This window comes from Meleagris gallopavo, chromosome 28, assembly GCF_905368555.1.
Source record: "Meleagris gallopavo chromosome 28, MGAL_WU_HG_1.1, whole genome shotgun sequence".
Taxonomy (NCBI): domain Eukaryota; kingdom Metazoa; phylum Chordata; class Aves; order Galliformes; family Phasianidae; genus Meleagris; species Meleagris gallopavo.
In genome coordinates, this window is record NC_139431.1 from 3,508,799 (window position 1) to 3,530,937 (window position 22,139).

Below are 22,139 nucleotides of genomic sequence, written 5' to 3' on the forward strand. Positions count from 1 at the left end.
GAGACTATAATTATTCACATATTAGCAGCATGCATAGAAATAAATGTTGATTTTCAAGTTCTTTGCCTTTCGTTGGCTCCTCCAAATAAAACGAAGACTTGAGAAGTCTACTGCATGACATAAAGCCTTAAAAAGGCTTCTGCTATTCCAGTGGCTACGAGGCACATATTGTAAAGTGCATGTTTCAGGGAAATGGCAACAATCAATGCTTATCTGTCCCCAGTCATAATTGTCTTGTTACATATACATTATGCAACTTAATTGCATGTGGACTGATATGGTAGCACTGTGGTATGCATCAGGTGCTAAGCCCCTGCTCCAAGGTGGCAAAGGAATGTTGCTATAAAGCATGCTAGGAAATCATGCAGAGAGCTCCTCCTTCCTCAAGAATTACTGGCACTTCAAGGTAGACAGGAACATTTTCATTACATAGGCTGCTGCCAGCTATACTTTCAGCACAAGCCCATCCCCTTTCTGTTACTGTTATGTCAGGGGAGGACAGTGAAAGAAAGCAGCTCTTGGGATGATACATGGGAGGCACTGCTTCATTTATAACCTCACACAAATGCTGGAAAATGTTCAACTTTAAAAAGCATTAGGTTGGTTACCTTATGGGCCCCTGTGGACCAAGATGTGAAATTACACGAACACAACATACCTATTAATCACCACAGTGATTCCACAGTGAGAAACACCACCAATGGCTGCAATTCAACTGGAAGGGAAGTTGAGAAAGGCACCTAGTAGTGGGTAGGCAACTCAAAAAAAAAATTGGTATTGCCTTTCTGTAGGGCTCCCCTCTCGATTCCCTGATGAATTCAAGCATTTAACTTGGATTGAAGCCCAACCAGAAGAGTAACAATGGCATTCCTACCTAAACGTGGGTGCTGCATCTCAACCATTCACAATCAGGAGGTGCACAGGTGACAGTCTGCTTCATAGTCTTTTTTTTTTTTTTCTTTAAACTAGATTTGAAAAACTCCTTCTGTTTTTACATTGCATGCTTTCACATTACATTCTGCCAAAAGCTGGAACAACTATTCCACTACTCACATTTGCCCACTGGTCCTTAGGCTGGAAGCTCTGCAGAAGTACCAGAAGCTGCACCTGCACTGAAAGACCTTTAGAGAATCAGAATTATGGAATATTTCATCTGTATAATTAAAATATCATAAGAGTTCTGCCTACAATAAAGAATCAAATAAAAAACATTCTTGCTGATTGATTTAGGTACTGCTTCAGAGAATAGTACAGGCTACAGCAAGCTTCCTCCATTCAGGATTCAAAAACCAGAAACCTTTCACAGAAGCTGTCAAGGTCACAGCTCACATCAATCTTTCACAAAGATCAGTGAAGATGAAGCATGCAAAATCTCCCCAGTTATTACAGATAACTACACGTATCTCAGAAACAGAGAAAGATGGACTACTTTTAATACGCACAGAATTAATGTTTATCTGCAAGCCTGTGCTATTTTTGTAATTTCCACATTTTAAGAAGCTTTTTGCCTAACATGAGCCTGCTTCCTCAGTACAGAGCAGCAGACCTGAGTGTTGAGAAGTTGACGTATTCTCTAATGGGAGAAGGGTGGAAATGGAGGTCACACCAATTACCTCCAAGCACTTGGCTGCCACAGCTATCTGTTCACCTTTCCAGTAAACAGACCCTCGTGGCTGGTCCATATCTGAAGTAATTCCTTTTAAGAGTGCTCCACACCTCGGGTCTCTTCAGATCTTGATATCAACAATGATAGCACTTTTCTTTGGACTAACACTTGAAAGTTCAGGTCTCCCAAGGAGACTCCCATGCAGATACCACAATCACTCTTAGTAGTTTCAGAAAACAGCCCATTCTTCAAGGCAAAGGGGTTTGACAGACAAAATACATACAATTAACTCTAAAGAAATAAAAACACGAAGTAGAGGAGTTTACACTACAATTTCCTTGTGTAATGCAAACTTACAGGATACAGAAGAAATAAATCTCTGCACACTACCATCTATATTAAAACAGGCGCTTAAGAATTCAACAAACTCCACACGTTAAGAAGCAACCTTTTAATAAAGAAAGCAAAACCATACTTTGCTCTTAACAAATATTTTGAAAAAGACTTACAAAATTAAAACCAAAGCCAGTTATCCGGTGCATCTGCAGCTGAGAAGGAAGTGTCAAGACTCAAAACATCTGCCCAACTTACGTTCTCACATTTCTTACAGAAGTATTACCTTCCAGTTGTACAAGTGATTAAGAGAGCAATAAGGTTACCACTCAACAAAAACTATTTTCTTAGATGATTACAGACTCTACGGCCAAAGAAGGAACTCAAACGTGAAGCACCATTACCAACACGGCAGCCTACAAAGGGCAGCTGTCTGAGCAGCACAGCTTTCTTCTCTGCCTCCCACAGCCAGGTGTCAGCCAACCATGCCCGGGGTGCTGCCAGGACACACTGAGAACAATGCAGTCGAAGCCTCTGGGAGGCACGCTGCACTCAGCTGGTGCCAAAGACTGGAAAACGTGAGGATCTTAATGTTTCCACAGCAGAGGATAAAAGGAGAGTCCCAAAGAACTGGAAAAAAACAACACCACAGCAATGACAAGTGAGCTCTAGTTTAAAAGTCAACTGCATTTCATATTTTAGATTTATATTTAGGTTTAAGATATGAACAAGGAAATCAGAGAACCAAGGCGCGTTTGAGCACTCAGCACCTGTGACACCGCGGCACTGTAATTACGGACATCAGTAAATGGGGGGAGAAAGGCTGAGCCTTCTTAAAGCTGATGGGGCAATAACAAGGATGGGGGACAAACAGAGCCTCAAACCTGTGCTGTGTGAGCAGTGCACAGCGTGACTCACCGGGGATGAGGGGCTCAGCCAGATGCCAGCACGCTGGGGGCACTCACAGGCCACAGCACTCTCAGCACCTAGGCACAAGCAGCACGTGTTAGAACAGCCTTCCTCCACACCACACCAGTGTGAAGCATTTTGCTGGGGGTTCGGACACGGATTATTTATAGGTCACCGATTCAAATGTGTAAAAAACAGACAACCCAGCAAGAGCAGCCCATTCTTCAGACAGGATCCACAGATGCCATCTAAACAGTTCCAGAAACAGAGATTAAGTTAAAACAAATGATGCAAGCCCCCCTGCACCTTCTCAACATCCCCACACCCAGCCCCCTCCTGACCAGGACCTGCGTTATCCTCACACAAACCCTCTTTCCATGAGGCAGCAGTGACAGGACTCATTTACTTTGAGACTTTTACTTCGGCCCTCCTGGCTTCTATCATAACCTCAAATATTACATTAAAAAGGCTTTTAAAACATAACATTGACAACAGCGCGGGAGCTTTTCATTGCAGCTAGCTTCTTCAGTGCCTGCGTGCGTGTGGCACCTTCACATTAAGTGCATGAGTTAAGATGTAGATTAGTGAGGCAAGGAACCTTTGCCCTTGGCATCGACACTCGGCTGTGACAGGAAACTTCAGGCTTTTTTTTTTTCTATGAAGTGTAGAACCACTCATTGCACATTGGCAGGGAAGTGCACATCTCCAAACTATACACATTTTCTCTTAGATAAGCAAAAGACTCAAGTGTTTATAAATATGAAAAGTTCAGCAGCTGGCTAAAAAGTTAATTCTCCAGTCTCACTTAATGAGCTTTGGGGAAAGTGGTAGGGGGATTTGTTCAGAAAGTAAAGCAGAGTGTCACAGAAAGCAGGACTTGCCAGACTGGGCTCTGCTTAGTCCTGTGTTCTGCCTTGAGATGGCTGCTATCAGCAGAACAGAGAGGAATCCTCTAAGGGGGAGCCACGCAGAATGAAAAATGCTTTCTCCTTATCTTGCTATCATAAAAATTAGCCAATTTTTTAATTTAAGTCCCATGAATTCTTTCTTTGTTGCGAAAATATCGAGCAAACCGTATCAAAATACTTTGGAACGTGGATTGTCTTCGGATTTTGTCCAACTCCCTGAGCAAAAACGTGCTGTCAGTGGGATTCTGGAACGCTGCTGCAGTATTTTTTCAGTACTTTAACTAACACTGGTCTATTCCAGTAGCATATACTGGGAAAAAAGGTTAGGACTTCAAACCTGGGACTGGTCTGTTTTGAAGATAAGCACGTCAGACATGGCAAGGAACTTCTGACATGAGTGTCTGCAGCATCTGCTGCCACTGCATCTGCAGTTTTCCTGAAAGCAGATTTCTCAGTGTCTTTGTAAGACTTTGTACAGACTGCTGTGTGGCACCACTTCTGCAAAACGATACACAATTACCCAATCCTCCACCTATGTAATTAATAAAAATTAAAAATTCACAATAAATGGAAAAAAAAATAATCAGATCCTCCTGCCTGCTGTTTTAGTAGCAAATATTCTTCAGCGTGCTCAGCTGTATGCACCACTGTCCTCCATTTTCTGGACCTCCTTCCTTCTGTCACTTACCAGCCCAATTTGAACACCAACTACTTATGACACAGAGCTGCCTCAGACTGTCACCAAGAGAGCAATTCTCCAAGAGATCAGAAATCTCGCTGAAACAAAGAGCAGGGCTCACTGATCCCTAACCCACAGCACCACCCAAAGCCCCTGCACTCTTTTTGCACACCGACGAGTTCTCTGCCCCTGCACGATCTGCTGGCATCACCCACAAGGACTCACACAGTGCATCTTATCCTCTTCCTCTAGTTGAAGGATATTAAAAACTAGAGTTGCAAGAGAACAAATGAAGCCAGGCTTGCCTCCAACTAGATTAGTAAACGCTAAGCACTTCTGCAAGCCCTTCCACCTGTATAAAACACAACCAAGTTCCCTTGGGTGCCTGATCCAGGGCCAGGGAATACAATGGAAAGACTGCCATCAGTTTCAAAGGGAGCTGAACCAAAGTAGGTGCCAGAGCTAAAGCCTTTTGTTGATGGTGTATTAGACTGTATACATTGGAACTAGTAAATGCTTCACTGTGATTTTTGGCCACTTGGAACATTTTTAGCAATTTGCCAAGGTTTACCCTGTGATTTATTATGGAGGAAACAAACTCAAGCACTAACAAATGAAAATATGTAAACTCCAACTTTTAAGGTCAATAGAAAGGTATTCGACTCCTTAATGCTGTTTAGAGGCAAACAGTTCAGACAGAGGCATATTAGGTTCAACTGCAGGAAACAACAGTACAAGAAGTAACAGAAATGCAAATTAAGTAGTCGTATTTATAAGTCACTCAGAGAATTACAGTAAAAAAAAATCCATGCACACAGTTCTTTTTAATTGCCATTCCCAAACCCGTGCTTTAGATTTGCTGGAAATTCAACAATTCTGCCATTTTGCTGGAAATCTGTTTGGGGCCATTTCTTCACTAAGGCTGAAGCACTCCAAGTGTCTACCACCTGGAACTTTATTATCTCCAATTATAATACTTAATAAGTTAAAGCATAGTATCATGAAATAATACTTGAAATCATGAAACGTACAGCATTTTTCTTCTCACTTAGAAAACTTAAAAGCCCTGGAATTACCTGCAGGTAATTAAATAGAAGGTAAGCTTCCATTTTCAGTACAAAATTCTTCTTTTTATGAAGAATTTCTTCACAGAGAGGGTGCTCAAGCATTGCCAAGGGAACTCGGAGGTGATATTTAAGAGATGTGTGGACGTGGCACTATGGGACATGGTTTAGCAATGGGGTCAGGCTGACGGTTGGACTCCATGATCCTGAAGGTCTTTTCCAACCTCAATGGTACCACCAAGCTATGAAAAGTCATCTACGTGCTAATGCCACATTCCTCCAAAGCACAAGAGACATGATTCTGTGCTAACACTTCATGAAATCACAGCATTCATCACATTACTTCTATTAAACACAGATAACTTACAAAGGATGTGAAGCAATCCAGGAATACAACTGAGAGTTTGAGTTTGATATTGAAATATCATTGTTTCTTACAGGCTTTCTGGATGGTCCTGAAAACATCAGGAATAGGATCAAGAGTACAATAATCTAATAACATAAGAATATTGGAGTCTGAATGGAATTGAACATTAATTCTGTCAAAGACAACAGAATTGTTCTGGAAGACAGAATTTCCTTCTCAGCTGTCAATCTCAAGAGATTAATACAGAATTCACTTCTGGTCTGTTTATCTAACAATGTAATTTCCACCTTTTGCAGTATTCAACTGGAAGAGCAAGTGGTGAGAAGCCCTTTGTCAGTGCCACAGATCACTGTCAATTGGTGGAAGGAATTATGTGGTGATATGCAAGCTCCTTGATCATCTTTTCTGCTGAGCAGACACTATCTACCCTTTCCTAAAGGCAGTGAAATAAACACACTGCCAAATGGCCAAACACTGATTTTTTCCCCCCACACTTGGACATGTCACTTGACATTCAGAATGCCATTATACAAAGCCAACTAACTTGTACAAAGTCTTTTTTTGGTTCAAGAAACCCAACAGAGAGAACTTCACCAAGCAATTCTTTGTTAGCATAACATTTGACCTTGTATCTCTTTGGAAATCATACAACTTTGCTAATGCAGTCCTTACAGAATTAATCAAGCAGATAGTTAGACCCTGGTTACTACGAACCCAGCCAATTATGAACAGCACTGAAATTTGTCACTGGCATGTCCAACTACATTTTCCAACATAAAGATCAACAGAACTGTGCGGAAATGAGGCCCCATTCTCAGACCTGCATGATTTGGGCATTGTGGACTGGAATAAATAAAGTAAATCCAACATTTTTAGGAGCAATGTAGTCTTAGGAGAAAGGGCTTATCTCCTAGGTCCTCATTACCTGCTGTATTAAAAAAACAATTAATTGAGAGTTCGGAGTGTATTAGTTTTAGCTGGGCTGGAATTATTTTCTTTAGAGTGGTATGATGCTATGTTTTGGTTCTAGGAGAAAAACAATGTTGATAACACACTGATGTTTATAGCTGCTGCTAAGCAGTGCTGTTCCGAGCTGAGGCCATTATCAGAGAAGAACCCAAGGAGCTGGGAGGGAACAGAATTAGGACAGTTGACTTAAACTGGCCAAAGGGACATTCCATATCACATGACATCGTGCAGAAGGAATTTTGAAGGGGGTGGGAATTCATCTCTCTTTTCCACAGCTCACGGGGGCTAACTGGGTATCAATCAGGGGGTGGTGAACAATTACTTGTGCATCACTTGTTATACACACTCATATACATATTCACACGAGTTTCACAGTTCAATAAAGGCTTAATAATATGTACTAAGGTTGAGTCTGTGCATAAGGGAAGCTGCCTATCCAGTCTGTTCCTCTTTGCTGAAGCAAGACACTGCTGCTTTCAGAGCACAGGAGAAGATCATAAGGTCACCATCAGTAGCAATATTAACGTGTAAGCAAGGAAAACTCAGAAAGAACAGGGCAGAAAGAGGGAGAGAGGAGAGGGACACAGAAGCCATCCATAGGAACAAGCAGCTGGACAGCAGACAGATTTAAAGTAGCAAAAAACAGAAGCAATCCACCTATCTTTTCACCAGTTCCATTCACATAATGCTACTAGTTTCCAATGCTCACTAAGAGATCTTTTTTTTGTGGAGCCCATCCTACCTTCTACTCGTTTCTCAGAAAGCTTTAACACCTCCTGTACTGAGCCTTACACAGTAATGAAGCACAGCAAACATCTGCTGTATGGAAAGCAGTGTCTCTGATTTTTAAAAGATAAAGGTGTGGGAAACATTGTTAAAATAGAAATGACAGAGACCATACTTACAGCTTTAGCAAAAACGACCATCAGCTCAGGGAACTGGTGTGTGAGGAGTGCAAGCATTGCCGAAAAGGAACACAGGCCTGCTGTGAAATGGATGAAAAAGGGGAGCTCCTTCTGTGGGTAAACGGAGACTTCGTGAAATGCTGAAAAGAAAAAGAATATTGGCACTTGATAATCAAGGGCAATTTTCTGAATTATTTGCATAGCCTTACGCTCCACTCCAGACTTACAGAAGGCATAAATTCAGTCTCAAGACTATTGTGCAGCACAAGGTATTAAATAAAGTACTTTATCCTAACTTCTCAAAAATTTTCCCCTCACATTAAAAGCTCATCTTAATTACTGCCAGCCATTATAACCTTCCCTTCCCAACCTTCTTTTTCACTTGCATGAGACTTACTTCTGAAGCATTTCATCAGGCTTAACTTCTGATACTTTTAATTGTACGGAGGGAAGAGTTACACAACTCACAAGCTGTAATTTTGACTCTTAGGTCTATTTCAACCATCCAGGTGTTCTCAACCTAATTCTGTTATCTGGAGAGAGGAGCAGATCTGCCCTTCCTGTAAGATTAAGCAGCTCAGTGTGCACAAAACAACCACCATGTCATATACACATGCAAAGTAGGTCCTCAATGGTTTTCAAAGATTTCTGGTTGGCAGACTACAGTAAATTTTTCAGAGCAGCTGACAGAGTAGACCTCAAAGAAAACAGCACCAGGATGAGGTTATAAATTCTCCACATAGCAGTTCCTTGCAATTTCCAATCTATGGTAACAAAATCAAAAGAAGGTGATTAGCAAGGCTGAGGGGCTGGCATATGGAGCTTTCAGCACTCAAGACACTACAACTGGTTACTGGCTGAGGATCTGTTTGGTGAATGTGCAATTACTTCTGGCCAAGAATACCTGCAACTCTGACTTCTATCCAGTGATTCTGAAAGGTTCTTTAAATGAGGAAAAGCAGTTTCTATAGACATAAGTAATTATGAAATGGCTGCCTATTTCTTCAAGAGTTGATTTTTAAAATCTAAAAAAAAAAAAAGCTTCAAAATTTACTCACTCTGCTGAGAAATCATTTGTCTACTATGGAAAACTATTACACCCTCATACAATGCAGAAACTCAGCTGCATTTTAAAACATGGAGATACATAAGGTAGGAAAAGCAGAGACTAACTTAGGAAAGGGTAAAAAGAAAATGGAAAGAATCCTTTTTGCAGTACTTTTTCCTTCATTGGTACACTGGAATCAAATCCAGAATATATAAGGACAATGAAAGACACTTCTGTATGTTCACAGCCATTTGGGGACTGTTAACAGTCAGAGCTCAATCCAGGAGTTTTGAATCATTAATTTAGTCAACGTAATTTTTTAAAATTTATCTATTTAAAATGAAGTATCAAGGTTTCTTGAGGAAGTACTGCAATAAAAGTGTTAAGATGGTTTTATTTATGGGTAGTTTTATACTTTAAACATAACAGGAATGCGTGAATGATTGTGTTGAAATATCTGCATGTGTTGGTGTTTAATTATGCTGGGAAGTCTACAATTTAGGGTTAGTCACTAACTGAGGAATTCCTTCTGCAATATCCTGCATAAGTGAGAAATGAGTAATTTAAAGCAGTCTGGGGGCAAATTTAAATTACACATTTTAAATATAACTTCAGGTTTTTAAATAGAAACACGTATGTGTAGATTTGCTTTCCACAGCTGTGGTCTCAGTGGGTCTGCTGCTGCTTTTGCAGTAGCTCTTTCCTCTTTCTGTGGGACTTGTGTTTATCCACAACGTAGAAGCTTACCCTCGGAGGAATTCTATTATATGTACAATTAAGAGCACAATTCTAATCTAAATTAATGTTATTTTCCTAAGAATGATGAGCACAGGCATTGGTGGTTTATTTTCAGGTTGCCCTACCAAGAGAATAAAGCTTGTAGGCTCATTACTTCCATAATCAAACTCAAAGTACTGAGCATTTGGGGAAGACTTCTTTGCAAAAAGAAAACAACTCTTCTACAATAGAATATTATCAAATCCATTGCTCCTTTAAAAATGTAATTTAAAGAATCAAGCTAATGTTTACCCCATGCACCTGTGAGATATTTTAGGATCATTTGGGGACAGACATCAACAAATAGCTGAAACCCCTTCATGAGAAGCTCTAACTCAAAAACACAGTAAGATAAATACAGAACACCACAAATTGAACATGTCCTTAGGTTATGTTTTATTATTACTGCTTGCAAACCACTTACTTGGCAACAGTTCTCTGTCTGCTGTTTCCGTGCAACTGGGATAGGGATAGAAAAGGTGACCTTTCTCTAAAGGGTATGGGATCATCCTAAATGCTGAAAAAAAAAGAGGAAGTGACATTAAATCTGAACCTGAACCAGGCGGTTGGTTTTCTCTGCAAGAGAGAACAGGTGAGTAAAGAAGGCTGATTTAATAAAGGCAAAAAGGTTAGTCTATTGCACAGGAAAGAAAATGAAAAGAGATACTCACTGCCTTCCCATGTACAGTGCAGCAGATGTAGAGCCCCTTCTATTCTCTTCCAGTGCTGGAGATGGAAAAAAGCATATGCTACTGCCTCGCTGTCCCCTCGCTTCAGGATATGCTCTGGAGGTAGGACTAAGCTTTTCATCTCCAGTAAATACTGAAAGTAAAAAGGGAACGTGGTTAAACAGAATATTCCAAAGTCTTTACTAAAAGTGAAGAGGATCACTCAAGGGGCAGCCGAGCACCACAGAGACCCCTCTCCATGTGTTGAGAAAACAGCCCAGTCCTCACACAGTGCAGGTAGCAAGGCAGCATCCACTGGCAGGGGAAGGGAAAAGCACTGAGTCACCCATCGGTGTACATGACTCAGATTGAGGTTCTCACACACAATACCACGACAGAAAGAAAAAAAGAAAGCATCTTCAGTAAAACAAACTTTAAAAAAAAATTCTTGTGGTATAATGCCATGGGAACTACAAGTTTAGGCTAATAAAAAAAAAAAAATTGGTATTTTTGCTCATCATTTCACCCCTGCAAGTTTCAGTGTAGAACACTAAATATGTATTAACTCCGAGTATGAGGAGGGAGTCAGGAAGCATCGGTATGCTACTCAAATGAAGAAACCAAGCCCAGGAGAACCTTAATTTCATCTGGTTTTGTGGAGCTAGCATCAAGTATCTCCAATTTGAACTTTCCCCATACATCAGCAGAATGTGTGATGTGCAGAAGAGTCGAATAACACAAGACTGAACAACTTAAGGCTTTCCTTGACACATGGGACACACAGTTTTGCTTCTTCACTGTACACTAGAAACCAACAGAGAGGTATTCCTTTGGAATTTTGCTTTTAAAAACAGATGAGTCTTTTTAAAAGAATTAAGTGATAGTTCCAGCTCCATTATTTACTTGTGAGCCGTTCTCCCCCAGCATATAGCATCTCATTCAATAACAGCCAAAGCTAATCCGCATCTTTGATCACTGTAGCTAGCGATTCCTTTGACTGTCTCCCAAAGTGTAAGAATGCAGCTTGCTCACCGATTTATTTCAGCAGATGCCACAAACTATGAGATTATTTACTAATCTAGTTTGAGGACTTAACTTTTCCCATTCAGATTCTTGAAGGAATGTAGTAGGGGTTGTGCCCCGGCCAAATAAAGCACATTTACTGCCTGGCTAGGTTCTTCTCTTAGTGCCTTGGGCCCACACTCTGGAGGGTAATATTCTTGCTAATCCTCTCTAATCCTCTTCAATTTTTTTTTATTTTTTTTTTTTTTTTAACACAGTAAAGGATCACTCACACAGGGCTGCTGTGGGAAAATGGTCTCAGATATCTGACCTCTGACCTGACTCCTCATGCTCTCTCCCGTGCCCAGTTTTCAAGCTGTAGGAACTGCTTCGAGTGCAAACACAGCAGTTGTGATGGAGCCCTGCTACAAGCATTGCCACAATACCCCACAGCAGCCCTTTCCTAGCACTGTAAAACCATCTCCTCGCTTTCCAAACAAACAAAAAAAATAAAAGTGAAGCTCAGAGCAGAGAGAAACAGACACTTTTCCTTACACAAAATGATGTTACGTGTAAAGAAAACCACTGTCATTGGATACCAGAGGAGATTTCTGTGTTAGACATTTATTTATTGTTAGTCTATGGGACAGAACAAACTGCAAATTCAAAAAACAGATTTTCTTCCCCATTAGACCACTGCAACCAATAAAATTCTGCCACGCACTGCAATAAAGCAGTGCTTGGAGGCAACATTTTAATTTTAAAAAGTCACGACAAAAAAAAGGATAAGCACACAATTGGAAGAGATGATCAAATTACTGAAACCTGGCCTCAGTTTCCATGAATGTCTGCAGAACTACTGTCTGCAAACAGATTTTTGACATGCTGTCTCACTAAGGTATACGGGACTCCTGAAACAACTGAAGGACAAACAAAATTAAACAAACTTCTAGATAACGATAATGCGTTATAATCTTCTTCCCCTAAAGGCAGAGGCAAAAGAAAAATCTGTCTGAGACTGTCTGAAATGAACTTGCTACGCTCTTGATCAGTCATGCAAACAAGCAGCAATTTCTCCCAGCAATTAGCTTCCCCAGTGCACATTCTATTAGATTGGACAGGCAGACAGAATAGAGGGGTTGGATAATTTGAGCCTTCATAGCAATAGTCACTCGGACTCCATGATCATTTGCAGAGGATTAGGTCCAGACCTGAGCAAACCTTTTGCATTCAAGGTTTCAAACTGAATGCATCACCAATACTAGGACAGTAAAATGCAGTATAGAATTTTATTTCCACACGGTGCTCAGAGGAATCCTTAGCTTGGACACTTCAAGCAATGAGATATTAAATTACAACATATGGTAGTATTGATTCTTACTCTCATTTAAAAAAGAAAATCAGTGGTGGTACATCTGCCACTAACCAGAGCTCCAGAGCCTGGCTTCTAAGCTTAGCATGAAGAAGCATTATGAAATTCTGTGAGTAATTTTGGTTTGGAAACTTCATTTGGCTACAGGGATTTTAAGTGTCTAATTTTATATTTGCTAATATCTATCCTCATCCAAGAAGAGCCTGTAGAAATGCATCAGTGGAGTTTCCAACAAGTTAGATAATTTTGAGGGTTTTTTTGTTTTAAATCAAAACCATTCAAACATAACCTATTACAAAAAAAAAAACACCTTTACAATATAAATACTCGTCTGTTTAATAAGTCAAGGGCCACAGTTAACATCAACTTCAAGAAAATCTGGGGCTCAAACAATATGATAATATAAAATGACTACTATAAGAAAATAATAAAGTGGTACAATAGAAAATAAAACCCTCTTACCTTTGGAACATGAGGGTTAAATTCCACAGCTCTGTGAATTGCTTCCACAGCATTTATTTCTGCTGTACTAAGCCCTCTTTTGAAGGCAGTTTCTGGGGAGAACCTGAAGGGGAAAATTCATGCTGAACAGAACTAATAAATAATAAACACTAACCAGGTGTTTATTGGCTTTTAAGCTTGAAGTTCATTAAAATTGACTGATTTGTTTCACGGAGGCAAACGTTCATGCTAGTTTAAGTATCTTGACTGTCATCCAAGCCCACAGGGCAAAGATATGTTAAACTTTTTGAAAACTTCATGTCGACCTCCCAGGGTGACTGAGCACCCGTATCTTTCATGAGATTGATAGGACACCAGCCAGGGGGAGGTAAAGTTGGAATCAGCCACGGAAACAGACCAGAATCCAAGCACAATGCCAATAAACCACCACCATCACCTAGCACCCAACCCACAAAGCAAAGAGCTGCTGAATGCCACAGGCAAGACTGAAACAAGATTATACAGAGGTACATGTGTGCGTGGGCTTTCCAGAAACATCTTCACCTCTGTCAACTTAATGGATTCTTAAAAGAAACTTTAAATTATGTTTTGCTATACCTAACTATACAGTTAATTATGCATAACTAAACATATACATAAATATGCATAACTTGCTCTTCAAAATATATTACATATTGGGACTTGGCCTTTTTAATTCATATTTTAAAGCTTAACTTGAGATTAGCAACCAACCATTGCTTTCACAGATGTGCTTACCTTTCTGAAACAGCTCTGGCTTTTAACAGGGCTGCTGTGTAACATATTGCTGCTGATTTTGGAAGACTGATATCTGTGATAAAATAATCAAGCTGTAAGATTTTAAGGCAAGACAAACCTTCTCCATCAACTTCCTTTGAGCTTAAAGATTTTTGATTTTGGTACACCATACAATAAACATAACATCCAGAACATTCCACCTCTGTTTAGAAATGTTGATTCCCTTTGCACAGCCTTCTTGTTGATCACTCATCAGCATCAGATTAAAAACTCGGAGCTGCAGTTAGGCAGTAAAGTGACTAAAACATAACAAAACACTGAAGCTGAACTCAAAGAGAAGTGCATATATAAAAGTACACTTAGGAACAGCGTGCTTTTCCTGTATTAACTCAGGAAGATTTAAAACAAGCTTCTAATCTATGCCTAATTTTGTAACATTAACACAGTTTCACAAAAAATGGACAATCTAAAAACTGACCAAAAAATTACACTACAGACAGGTAGACAAATTTTATAGAAAATGCAACTTCCATTCTTTTCCAGTTACACAGGAAAAAAAAATCTATTAGTTATAGGTTTTGTAGAACATGCAAGGCTAAGTTTGAGCTGACAATTATAGATTGGAAGGATAGCACTCCACAGTACAAGTTTACTTTAAAAGCAGACAAAGTCTGGGGTCTAATTCCCAAATACCATGTTGTGTATAGTCAGATGGCTCTTGCTTTTTTTTTGTAAATCCCATCCTAGGCTTGTCCATCACTTACTAGAAGTCTGGCTGTTGTACCAAGCAAAACACAGGGAGGCTACAGAGAGTTTGAAGCTCATGCTCATTTTTCCAGATGCTTAGGAAAAAAAAAAAAATCAGAAACCTTTTCTTAAGGAAATGTCACAAACTCTGATGTTAACAATGAAGCACCAGGAAAAAAAGCAAATGATTTTGTGAAATTAATAAGAATCCACACAGAAGAACATAGATGATGAAATAAAAGGAGCTTGCATTTGGGGTGGCCACATACAACAGCCTCGGGATTTTGGCAACATGATATTTTTAATTCCCTGAAGCTATGAAGGAAGTTTACATTTTATTAGCTTTTATCTAGACTTGTACAACACCTGAAATGTATTAGTTCAGATGGAAAGTGAAAGCAAACTGCTGCCAATTAATGGACAAAAGCTTGTACACCACTAATCTCTGGCAAGAAGTATGCTTGTATGTCACTAATAATCCCTGACAAGCAACCTCAGCATTACAGAGTTATGAAGCCAAGCCTGCAGCACAGCAGAAGGGAAGACTACCTTGTTCAGCCATTTACATCAATTACATAGGGGGCCATGCACTAACTGAGAAAGGCTGATGAAATTAGGCATAACCAAGGATGCAGAAAAGATTAAAAAATTAAAATAATCCTTGAGCTGAAGCAAAGTGAGCTCCAAGACCTCTTTATGAATTAGAGTTAACTTAGGAAGTGTGTCCTGGCTTACAGCTTGACTAAATTAGAGCTCACCATTCAAAAAAAAAAAAAAAAAAATACAGCCCACAGTATGGAAGAACCTATTCACTGGTGATTATAAGAATCTATTCAAAGAGATGAGATACTGGGCAGATATCTGCTTTCAGACAGGCACACCTTGTCCAGTTCACCTATATGCTTATACAAACCCACCAACGTTTCCCAACAGGTGTCACCTACCATCATACTTTGCTAAAACTGCCTGGACATCTGCATAAGCCTGTAACTCCAGTAATGCCTCCAGGAGGTTTTCATGAATATTCAGCATGCTGAGAAGTGGAAACTCTTTCATTAACTGAAAAATCAGTAAAGAGAAATAAATTAAGCACATACAGAAATTCATTTGTATCCCTGAATATTTCATAAAAGGCGGCGTGATAATTTAAGCTTTTTTAATGTTCTTTTCTTTCCCAGTGTTAGAAACTGACAAGCAGCAGCACAAAAAGAACTGCGTCATTCCTACCTTAGAGTCATCACTTTTTTCCTCTATATACCTACTAGAAAATAAGCACACTGAGGCTCAGTCATGCTTTCAGCCCAGATTTGCACATCTCCAATAGTGAACTGATTTGGTTAGTAATATTTTCCTGTACAAAAGCAGCCTATTATACGTGTTGGGCAAGGGAGAGAAGAATTGAAATGGCTGGCCTTTATACCTCACCCTAACAGAGTAGTTGATAAGCCAGGCACAGAGCAAACTGGACAAGAGACTCAATTTTTTTCTGATTACTTACATCTCTCATCATTTTTACTGATTCTCGAATTCTTCCAAGTTTTCTTGCACACATAGCCAGTCTTCTTTTCACATAGACCAGTACATTAGTGTCTCTTCCTGATTAAAAGAAACAAAAACAATAGACTAATCAGTTTCAATTCTTTCTCTCCCTCAAAAACACACCAGAAATCCTACAGCCTTTATCCTAGCCACACGTAAAAGCATAAAAGTTACTACTGCTATCCCAACAAAAGCCCATCTAGCCCAACGCCAGCAGCTTTTAAACAGGTTAAATTACAAAAACCCCTCTTTTCACAACCTATGGTGAATGTACAGCACAGCTGCCACTTCCAAGATTCATTCAGGTACTACAACAGATCATACAGCACACCATGCATAAGTAAGAAGTGCCTCAATGCACTGTAAATCAAACTAGAATCACTAATTCTAACTTTGACTTTACACTTCTGCTCATATAAAAATAAGTGTTTCTTTCATTGAAAAGTGCTTACTTAGCTGTGCTTCGTGTTGGGGACTTTGGGAATGGCAGTTCTGAGACTTCCTGTAAATCATCTCTCCTGCTTTCAAAGCCTGCTTAAAATACCTCTCAGCATCTACAATAGTTGTTGCTTCTTCCTCTGCGAGAAGAACATATGCAGTGGCACAACTGTAAAAAGGCAAAAAGCCACAAATCATACTGAGGGACAAAGGACCCTATTTTTGAACAAGTACAGAAGAAGCAGAAACAAGGAGTTTTCACTTATGTGAGTCTACAATAATATTGACTGAGTTATGCTAAAATAGCATCAGGAAAACAAAACTTTGCAGTTTTGGAGAAAAACACAAACTTTGAGAAAATTTGCTAATTATCACTGGAATAAGAAACTAACAGCGCACTCAGCTTTACTCCATTTAATCTTTCAGACTAGAAATAAAGCAAAGGAGTCCATAGTCTAAACTTACTCATTGTTCAACTCTAAGGCTTGATATGCTGCTTTAATCCGGGCTTGAGGGTTTCTCTCTCGCCATGCTTTCTGCATAACTGTTGTAAAAAACACGTAAATGCTGGTGAGATACAGAGAAGCTGGCAAACACCTGCTAGCAAAGCAGAAAAAGTGAGGCAACGGAGGCTGCCCATGCCTCAGTTCTGTGTTAACATCCACTTGCGTTTGCAAATGCCTCTTTGCTGTGTAACTGTTCCAAGGAAATAAATGTTTTCGTGTCAGCAAGAGTTTTTTATCGAAAGCAGCAGAATCTTGCAACTTCTCACTGTGTCCCAGATTTGATTTAAGATAGCAGCGCCATCGGGAAGATTATTCACTGACCATTTGAAAACTCCTACACTGAGAAGCAAAGACAGCTTACATAACCAGACAGATGTACAATTTCTACATTACTACAGCTTTTGGAAACATTTCCCAAGACTTCTTGAAAGCTTGGCAGGAGTAATTGTTAAACACAGGCTCTTGCACAGACCTGCACAGAATTTTAATTTATGCTTTCAAACAGAACCTCCAAGAAAACAGTGATAGAGTTAAGATCTGTGTTGCACATATCTACGAAATACTTCAGTGTTTAGATAAGATCATAAAGGGTTAAACAATGTCCTTTTAAATTTGCAAAGTATATTCCAGTGGCAAAGCCACAGGACAAAGCCAATTCAGTATATGCTATAGTTATCACCTTGTTAGAAAGTGTTGTAAGAAACAAAAATGGTGACTTCTTTCCACTCAGAAGGGTAATCTGAATCACAATTTGAATTCAAAATTACTGCCAGATGAAGAGCAAACAAATGGAATGCAGCATCTCTAAGCCTTTCCCTTAGTTGGAAATAGAAGTGAAATTCTGATGGAATGCTTTCATCAGGGAAAAATGGGAATCCCAGAATCCCAAACTGGAAGTCAGCTTCTAGCAGAAGACAGACAGCATACTTAGAGCTGCCATTATCTGTGCTGAAGTAACAGCCTTCACACTAAATAACAGTTCTGAAATAACTCCAAAACTTTACGTTCATGGAATCACATATCTGGCCTATCTCAAAGCACGATAAGAGAACTGAAGAATCCATACATGTTTCTTTTGGAACAAAACTTTCTGCTGTCCAGCAAGAATAACGTGGAAAAATGTTTGAGTTTTCTTTTGGAAACAAAATATTAGTCTTGGCTTAGCAAGAGAGACAGTACACTCCACTTGTGAAACAGAAATACGTAATTCATATCAAAAATGTCACAACGAGCTGACAAGCAATGCTTCCGGAACGTGACAAATTGGTAACAGCTAGGAGCCAGTCTGACAATAGCCAGGTAGAGAACAGTTTCTTCACTAAACATTTGGAATACAAAATAATGGAGATGGCACTGCCTGTTCATGAAGTTTAAATGAGATCACTTCACTAGTTGTTGAGGAAACAGTCCACGTTTTCAATACTGTGTTGCTCATTATTTTTTAAGTGAATTATTATAATATGCCAAGATCCTGAGAGCCTCTATTAAAGCACAAGGTGAAAAAAAATCTTCCCAAATCCACAAGTTAAACCTCCAAAGTAGTACAGAAAGGCTAATTCACAAAATATTTGGCATGATAGCTTGTGCCACCTGGAAGTACATTAAATATATTCAGTTTACACACCCCAATTGTTATGTATCTCATGCATACAGGTACCTGTATCCGAAGGCCGAAGGGCATCTGTATCACACGTGAAAAAGTTTTGATGATCTTGAGCAGACAAATTCATGTCATAGTAGGTAAGAGGCTCTTTCCCAGTCACCCACATGTATCTTAAATGGGAGAAATGTCAGTAAAATGGTAATGCTGATGCCAAAGAAGATATCTGATGTGTTTAAGAAGTAGTGCAGAAAATTGGTTATTAATAAAAGTCAGGAACTACTAATCAGGAGTTTTCTAGTATTGTGTTCCATAATTTTAACAGGTTGCACAAGGAAAAAAATCTTTTTGATCCTGCAGTCCTAATCAACTTCCTTCTCAAGAAACAAAATAACAGAGACTTATATTACAGCTGCATCTTCTCAGAAGAGAGACTTAAGATTCAGAATCACTGTCTCAATCTCTGAATAAAACAGCAGCAGCTGCAAGACCAGGACTTTCGTTTTGGAGAAGAGGAAAATAATTCCGGGAATATTTTTCTCCTACTCTACTCTCAAAAAAATGATATTTACAATAATATTTGCATTCTTAACATTGAAACTGTCAAAGCTTGGATAGGTGCCTTTTAAACACAGGACTGGCATCAATCACCCCTGCAGCCTTGCAGGGCTCAGCCATTTCCCAGTATAACCAGTACAAGCTCTGCAGTGAAGTCATGCATAGGCTCCCAACTAATTTTAAAAACATGCAATGGAAAGTAAGATGGTTAATACCTGCTGTATTCTGCCCCTCTGAAAAGATTAAGAGGATTTCGCCACATCTTGCATTCTGAAAAAAAAAAAAAAGTACTTTTTGAATTAAGAGCACAAACAATACTACTTTGAGTTTAAAATGCAGTTATGAAGATGCAATTTTAATTTTAGAAGCTCAGTTAATTTTAGATTTATTCAACTTGATCACAATCATACAATCTTTCCCATCTCCATAAACTGCTGTCACATGCATGTTTTGGCTGCTCATAAATATTAAATAGTGCCACTTATATCCAAGCAATTTGTACCTTGCATGTATTTAGAATAGCAAATATCTACAGTTACTGAAATGGTTTTAGCTGAGCGTGTCATCTATTTACTAAGGGAATAAATAATTAATGTTTTAGATCAATTACCTCACTGTATCATTATTAACAACACACACCATAAGATGTAGGCCTTTCATAGAATGACAGAATCACAGAATGGCCTGGGTTGAAAAGGACCACAATGCTCATCAGTTCCAACCCCCTGCTGTGTGCAGGTCGCCAACCAGCAGCCCAGGCTGCCCAGAGCCACATCCAACCTGGCCTTGAATGCCTCCAGGGTTGGGGCATCCACTGCCTCCTTGGGAAACCTATTCCAGTGTGTCACCACCCTTTGTGTGAAAAACTTCCTTCTAATATCTAACCTAAAGCTCCCCTGTCTCAGTTTTCTCCAATTATTACAAGCAATAGTGCAGAGTAAATTCCCTTTAAAAGTCAACTCATTTGAAAGCATCACCTTCAAGCTGAATGAAAACTGCTGGGATGTGTTAGCAATCACCTGGCATGTTCTGTCTGTTTGCCTCGTTCTCCCCAGCTGAGAATGCTGCTGGTGCTGGAGGGCTGTTTTCCACGCCGCCGATGAGCGGCCTCAGGTGACTCACAGATACCTGCTCAATGAAGGATGTGCCATATTTTCGGAAATGCCACCACTCAAATACCTGTTATGGGAGGAAAGAAAAAAGCACCCAACATTTCCTTAGGCAACACCCTTCCGACATAAACACCAGGGATGAAGAGAAAACTGCACAGAGCAAGGACATCTCCTTGCAAATGTTTACAGACAGAATATATTTACCTACAAATTAATGCTAATTACCTATTTCAGGATTGTCTTGTCACACAGGATTAACCACACAACATGGGAAAGATTGAAAAAAGGAAAGTTTTACTCTCATTATGTTCCTCTCTCTCCAGGTCTTACTGTTACACTATGGACAGTGAGGTATTTATGCCTTAATACATGCACAAAACACCAAAATACTACTGTTGGAAGCTAAACTGCCGACCTTCCAAGAGATAAACATCTCAGAAGTTTATTTCCACAGACGTCCGCCGTCTTTGCATGTATATTTTGAAATGTTTATATATTTATGTATATACATGTGTATACAAATAGACACACCTCCTCAAAACAAGCCTGAGTCCCTTAAAACAAATGCAATCTACTTTCCCTAGGCTCAAGGAACACACAAGACACATAATTAAAAAGTATTTAGAATAGGTGTGGAATGATGCTAAGTAATAAGCTCCTTCCTAGTGCAAAGGCACCCTCTAGAGTCTGACCTCAGAAGTCTATGGCATTCACCTTCAATGAAACCGTCTCAGAGGTGCTGAAAATGCAGGGATAGAAAAGGAAAAAAGAAAAGCTGCCTACTTACAAATATCAGTCCGGATATAAAGGATGAGGTCACTGTGAGGGCAAAGTAGAATTTTGGAGTCAAAGTGCTTAAGAACACAGTCACTGTTGGGAGACAGAAAAAGCAAGACTTAACAAGCAGAACTGAAACACACAGAGGGGTTTTTATTGAATAACACAACACGAAAGATTACACACACGTCTGGCATAAGATCACCCTTGGGACTTCGTGGCTAACACTGCTTTATTAGAGCTCTTTTTGCCCGAATGTATCGCTGTGACAGCTCGCTACTTACGCGACCGTCCCAAAATACAAACGTCACTGAACAACAGCCTCGTGGCACCGGTCCTTTCAGGCCATTATTTCACCTTAATCTAAACCCGAAACGCGCCGCGTTCCGCACGGTGCTGCCCTCATCGCCCTCACGGCACAGGAGAGGAAACGCGGTTCTCTCCCTTTCACAGACCGAGGGTTGATCACAGCCCGGGCTCAGCGCAGCGCCTTGGGGGCACAAGGCCCGGTTAGGAGAGCACAAAACCCGGCCCGAAAGCCCTGAGGCCCGGCCGGGCTCCACCGCCCCGCTCCCCGCCCGCCTCACCGGCCGCCAGGCCGTCCCGGAGCCGTAGCGGCACCCGCAGCGCCGCGTAGAAGAGCCCGAGCCCGGCGGCCACGGCCAGCAGCCCGCGGGCCCATGGTGCCGCCGCCCGCCGCCTCAGCTGCTCCCAGCGCCGCAGCGCCGCGGCCGCCCCGAGGCACGGCGGTTCCCTGCCGGTCCCGCAGCCGTCCGCCATGGCCAGCGCGGAGGATGCCGGGAATGGGCGGGGCGGACGGGCGGAGCCGGGCGCGGTCTCCCCGCGGTTCTTGACGCTCAGAAGCGGCCTTGGGCCGCTTAGGGTGGCTAAGTTTCCCCCCTTCCCCAGGCTCATCCACCAGACAGCAGCCCCGAGCTCCCGCTCCGGCTCCAGCCTCGCGGGCCAGCGGGCTCAGCTCTCCCAACGTGCCCATCTCTAAGATGGCGTCCGCGCGGCGTCTGCCCGCAGCCAAGATG

General features: G+C 40.7%; 1 protein-coding gene across 2 annotated transcripts; it reads right to left on the reverse strand.

Annotated features, from left to right (window-relative positions):
* Window positions 1–2,042: 2,042 nt before the first annotated feature.
* Window positions 2,043–22,095, reverse strand: ST7L (suppression of tumorigenicity 7 like). 2 transcript variants are annotated; one of them, XM_085210636.1, is made up of 17 exons: window positions 21,690–22,095; window positions 21,113–21,195; window positions 20,233–20,392; window positions 19,429–19,483; window positions 18,713–18,828; window positions 17,015–17,093; window positions 16,564–16,718; window positions 16,071–16,168; window positions 15,517–15,631; window positions 14,590–14,667; window positions 13,826–13,898; window positions 13,070–13,172; window positions 10,237–10,387; window positions 9,990–10,082; window positions 7,741–7,880; window positions 2,858–2,925; window positions 2,043–2,569 (listed from the first exon to the last, which is right to left on the reverse strand). In XM_085210636.1, the coding sequence occupies exons 1-16, from the start codon at window positions 22,015–22,017 to the stop codon at window positions 2,872–2,874; spliced, it is 1,881 nt and encodes a 626-aa protein (XP_085066762.1). In that variant the 5' UTR covers window positions 22,018–22,095; the 3' UTR covers window positions 2,043–2,569; window positions 2,858–2,871. The 2 variants fall into 2 exon arrangements, with proteins under 2 accessions (XP_085066762.1, XP_085066763.1); XM_085210637.1 differs by lacking the exon at window positions 14,590–14,667 and having other exon boundaries at window positions 21,690–22,090.
* Window positions 22,096–22,139: the final 44 nt, after the last annotated feature.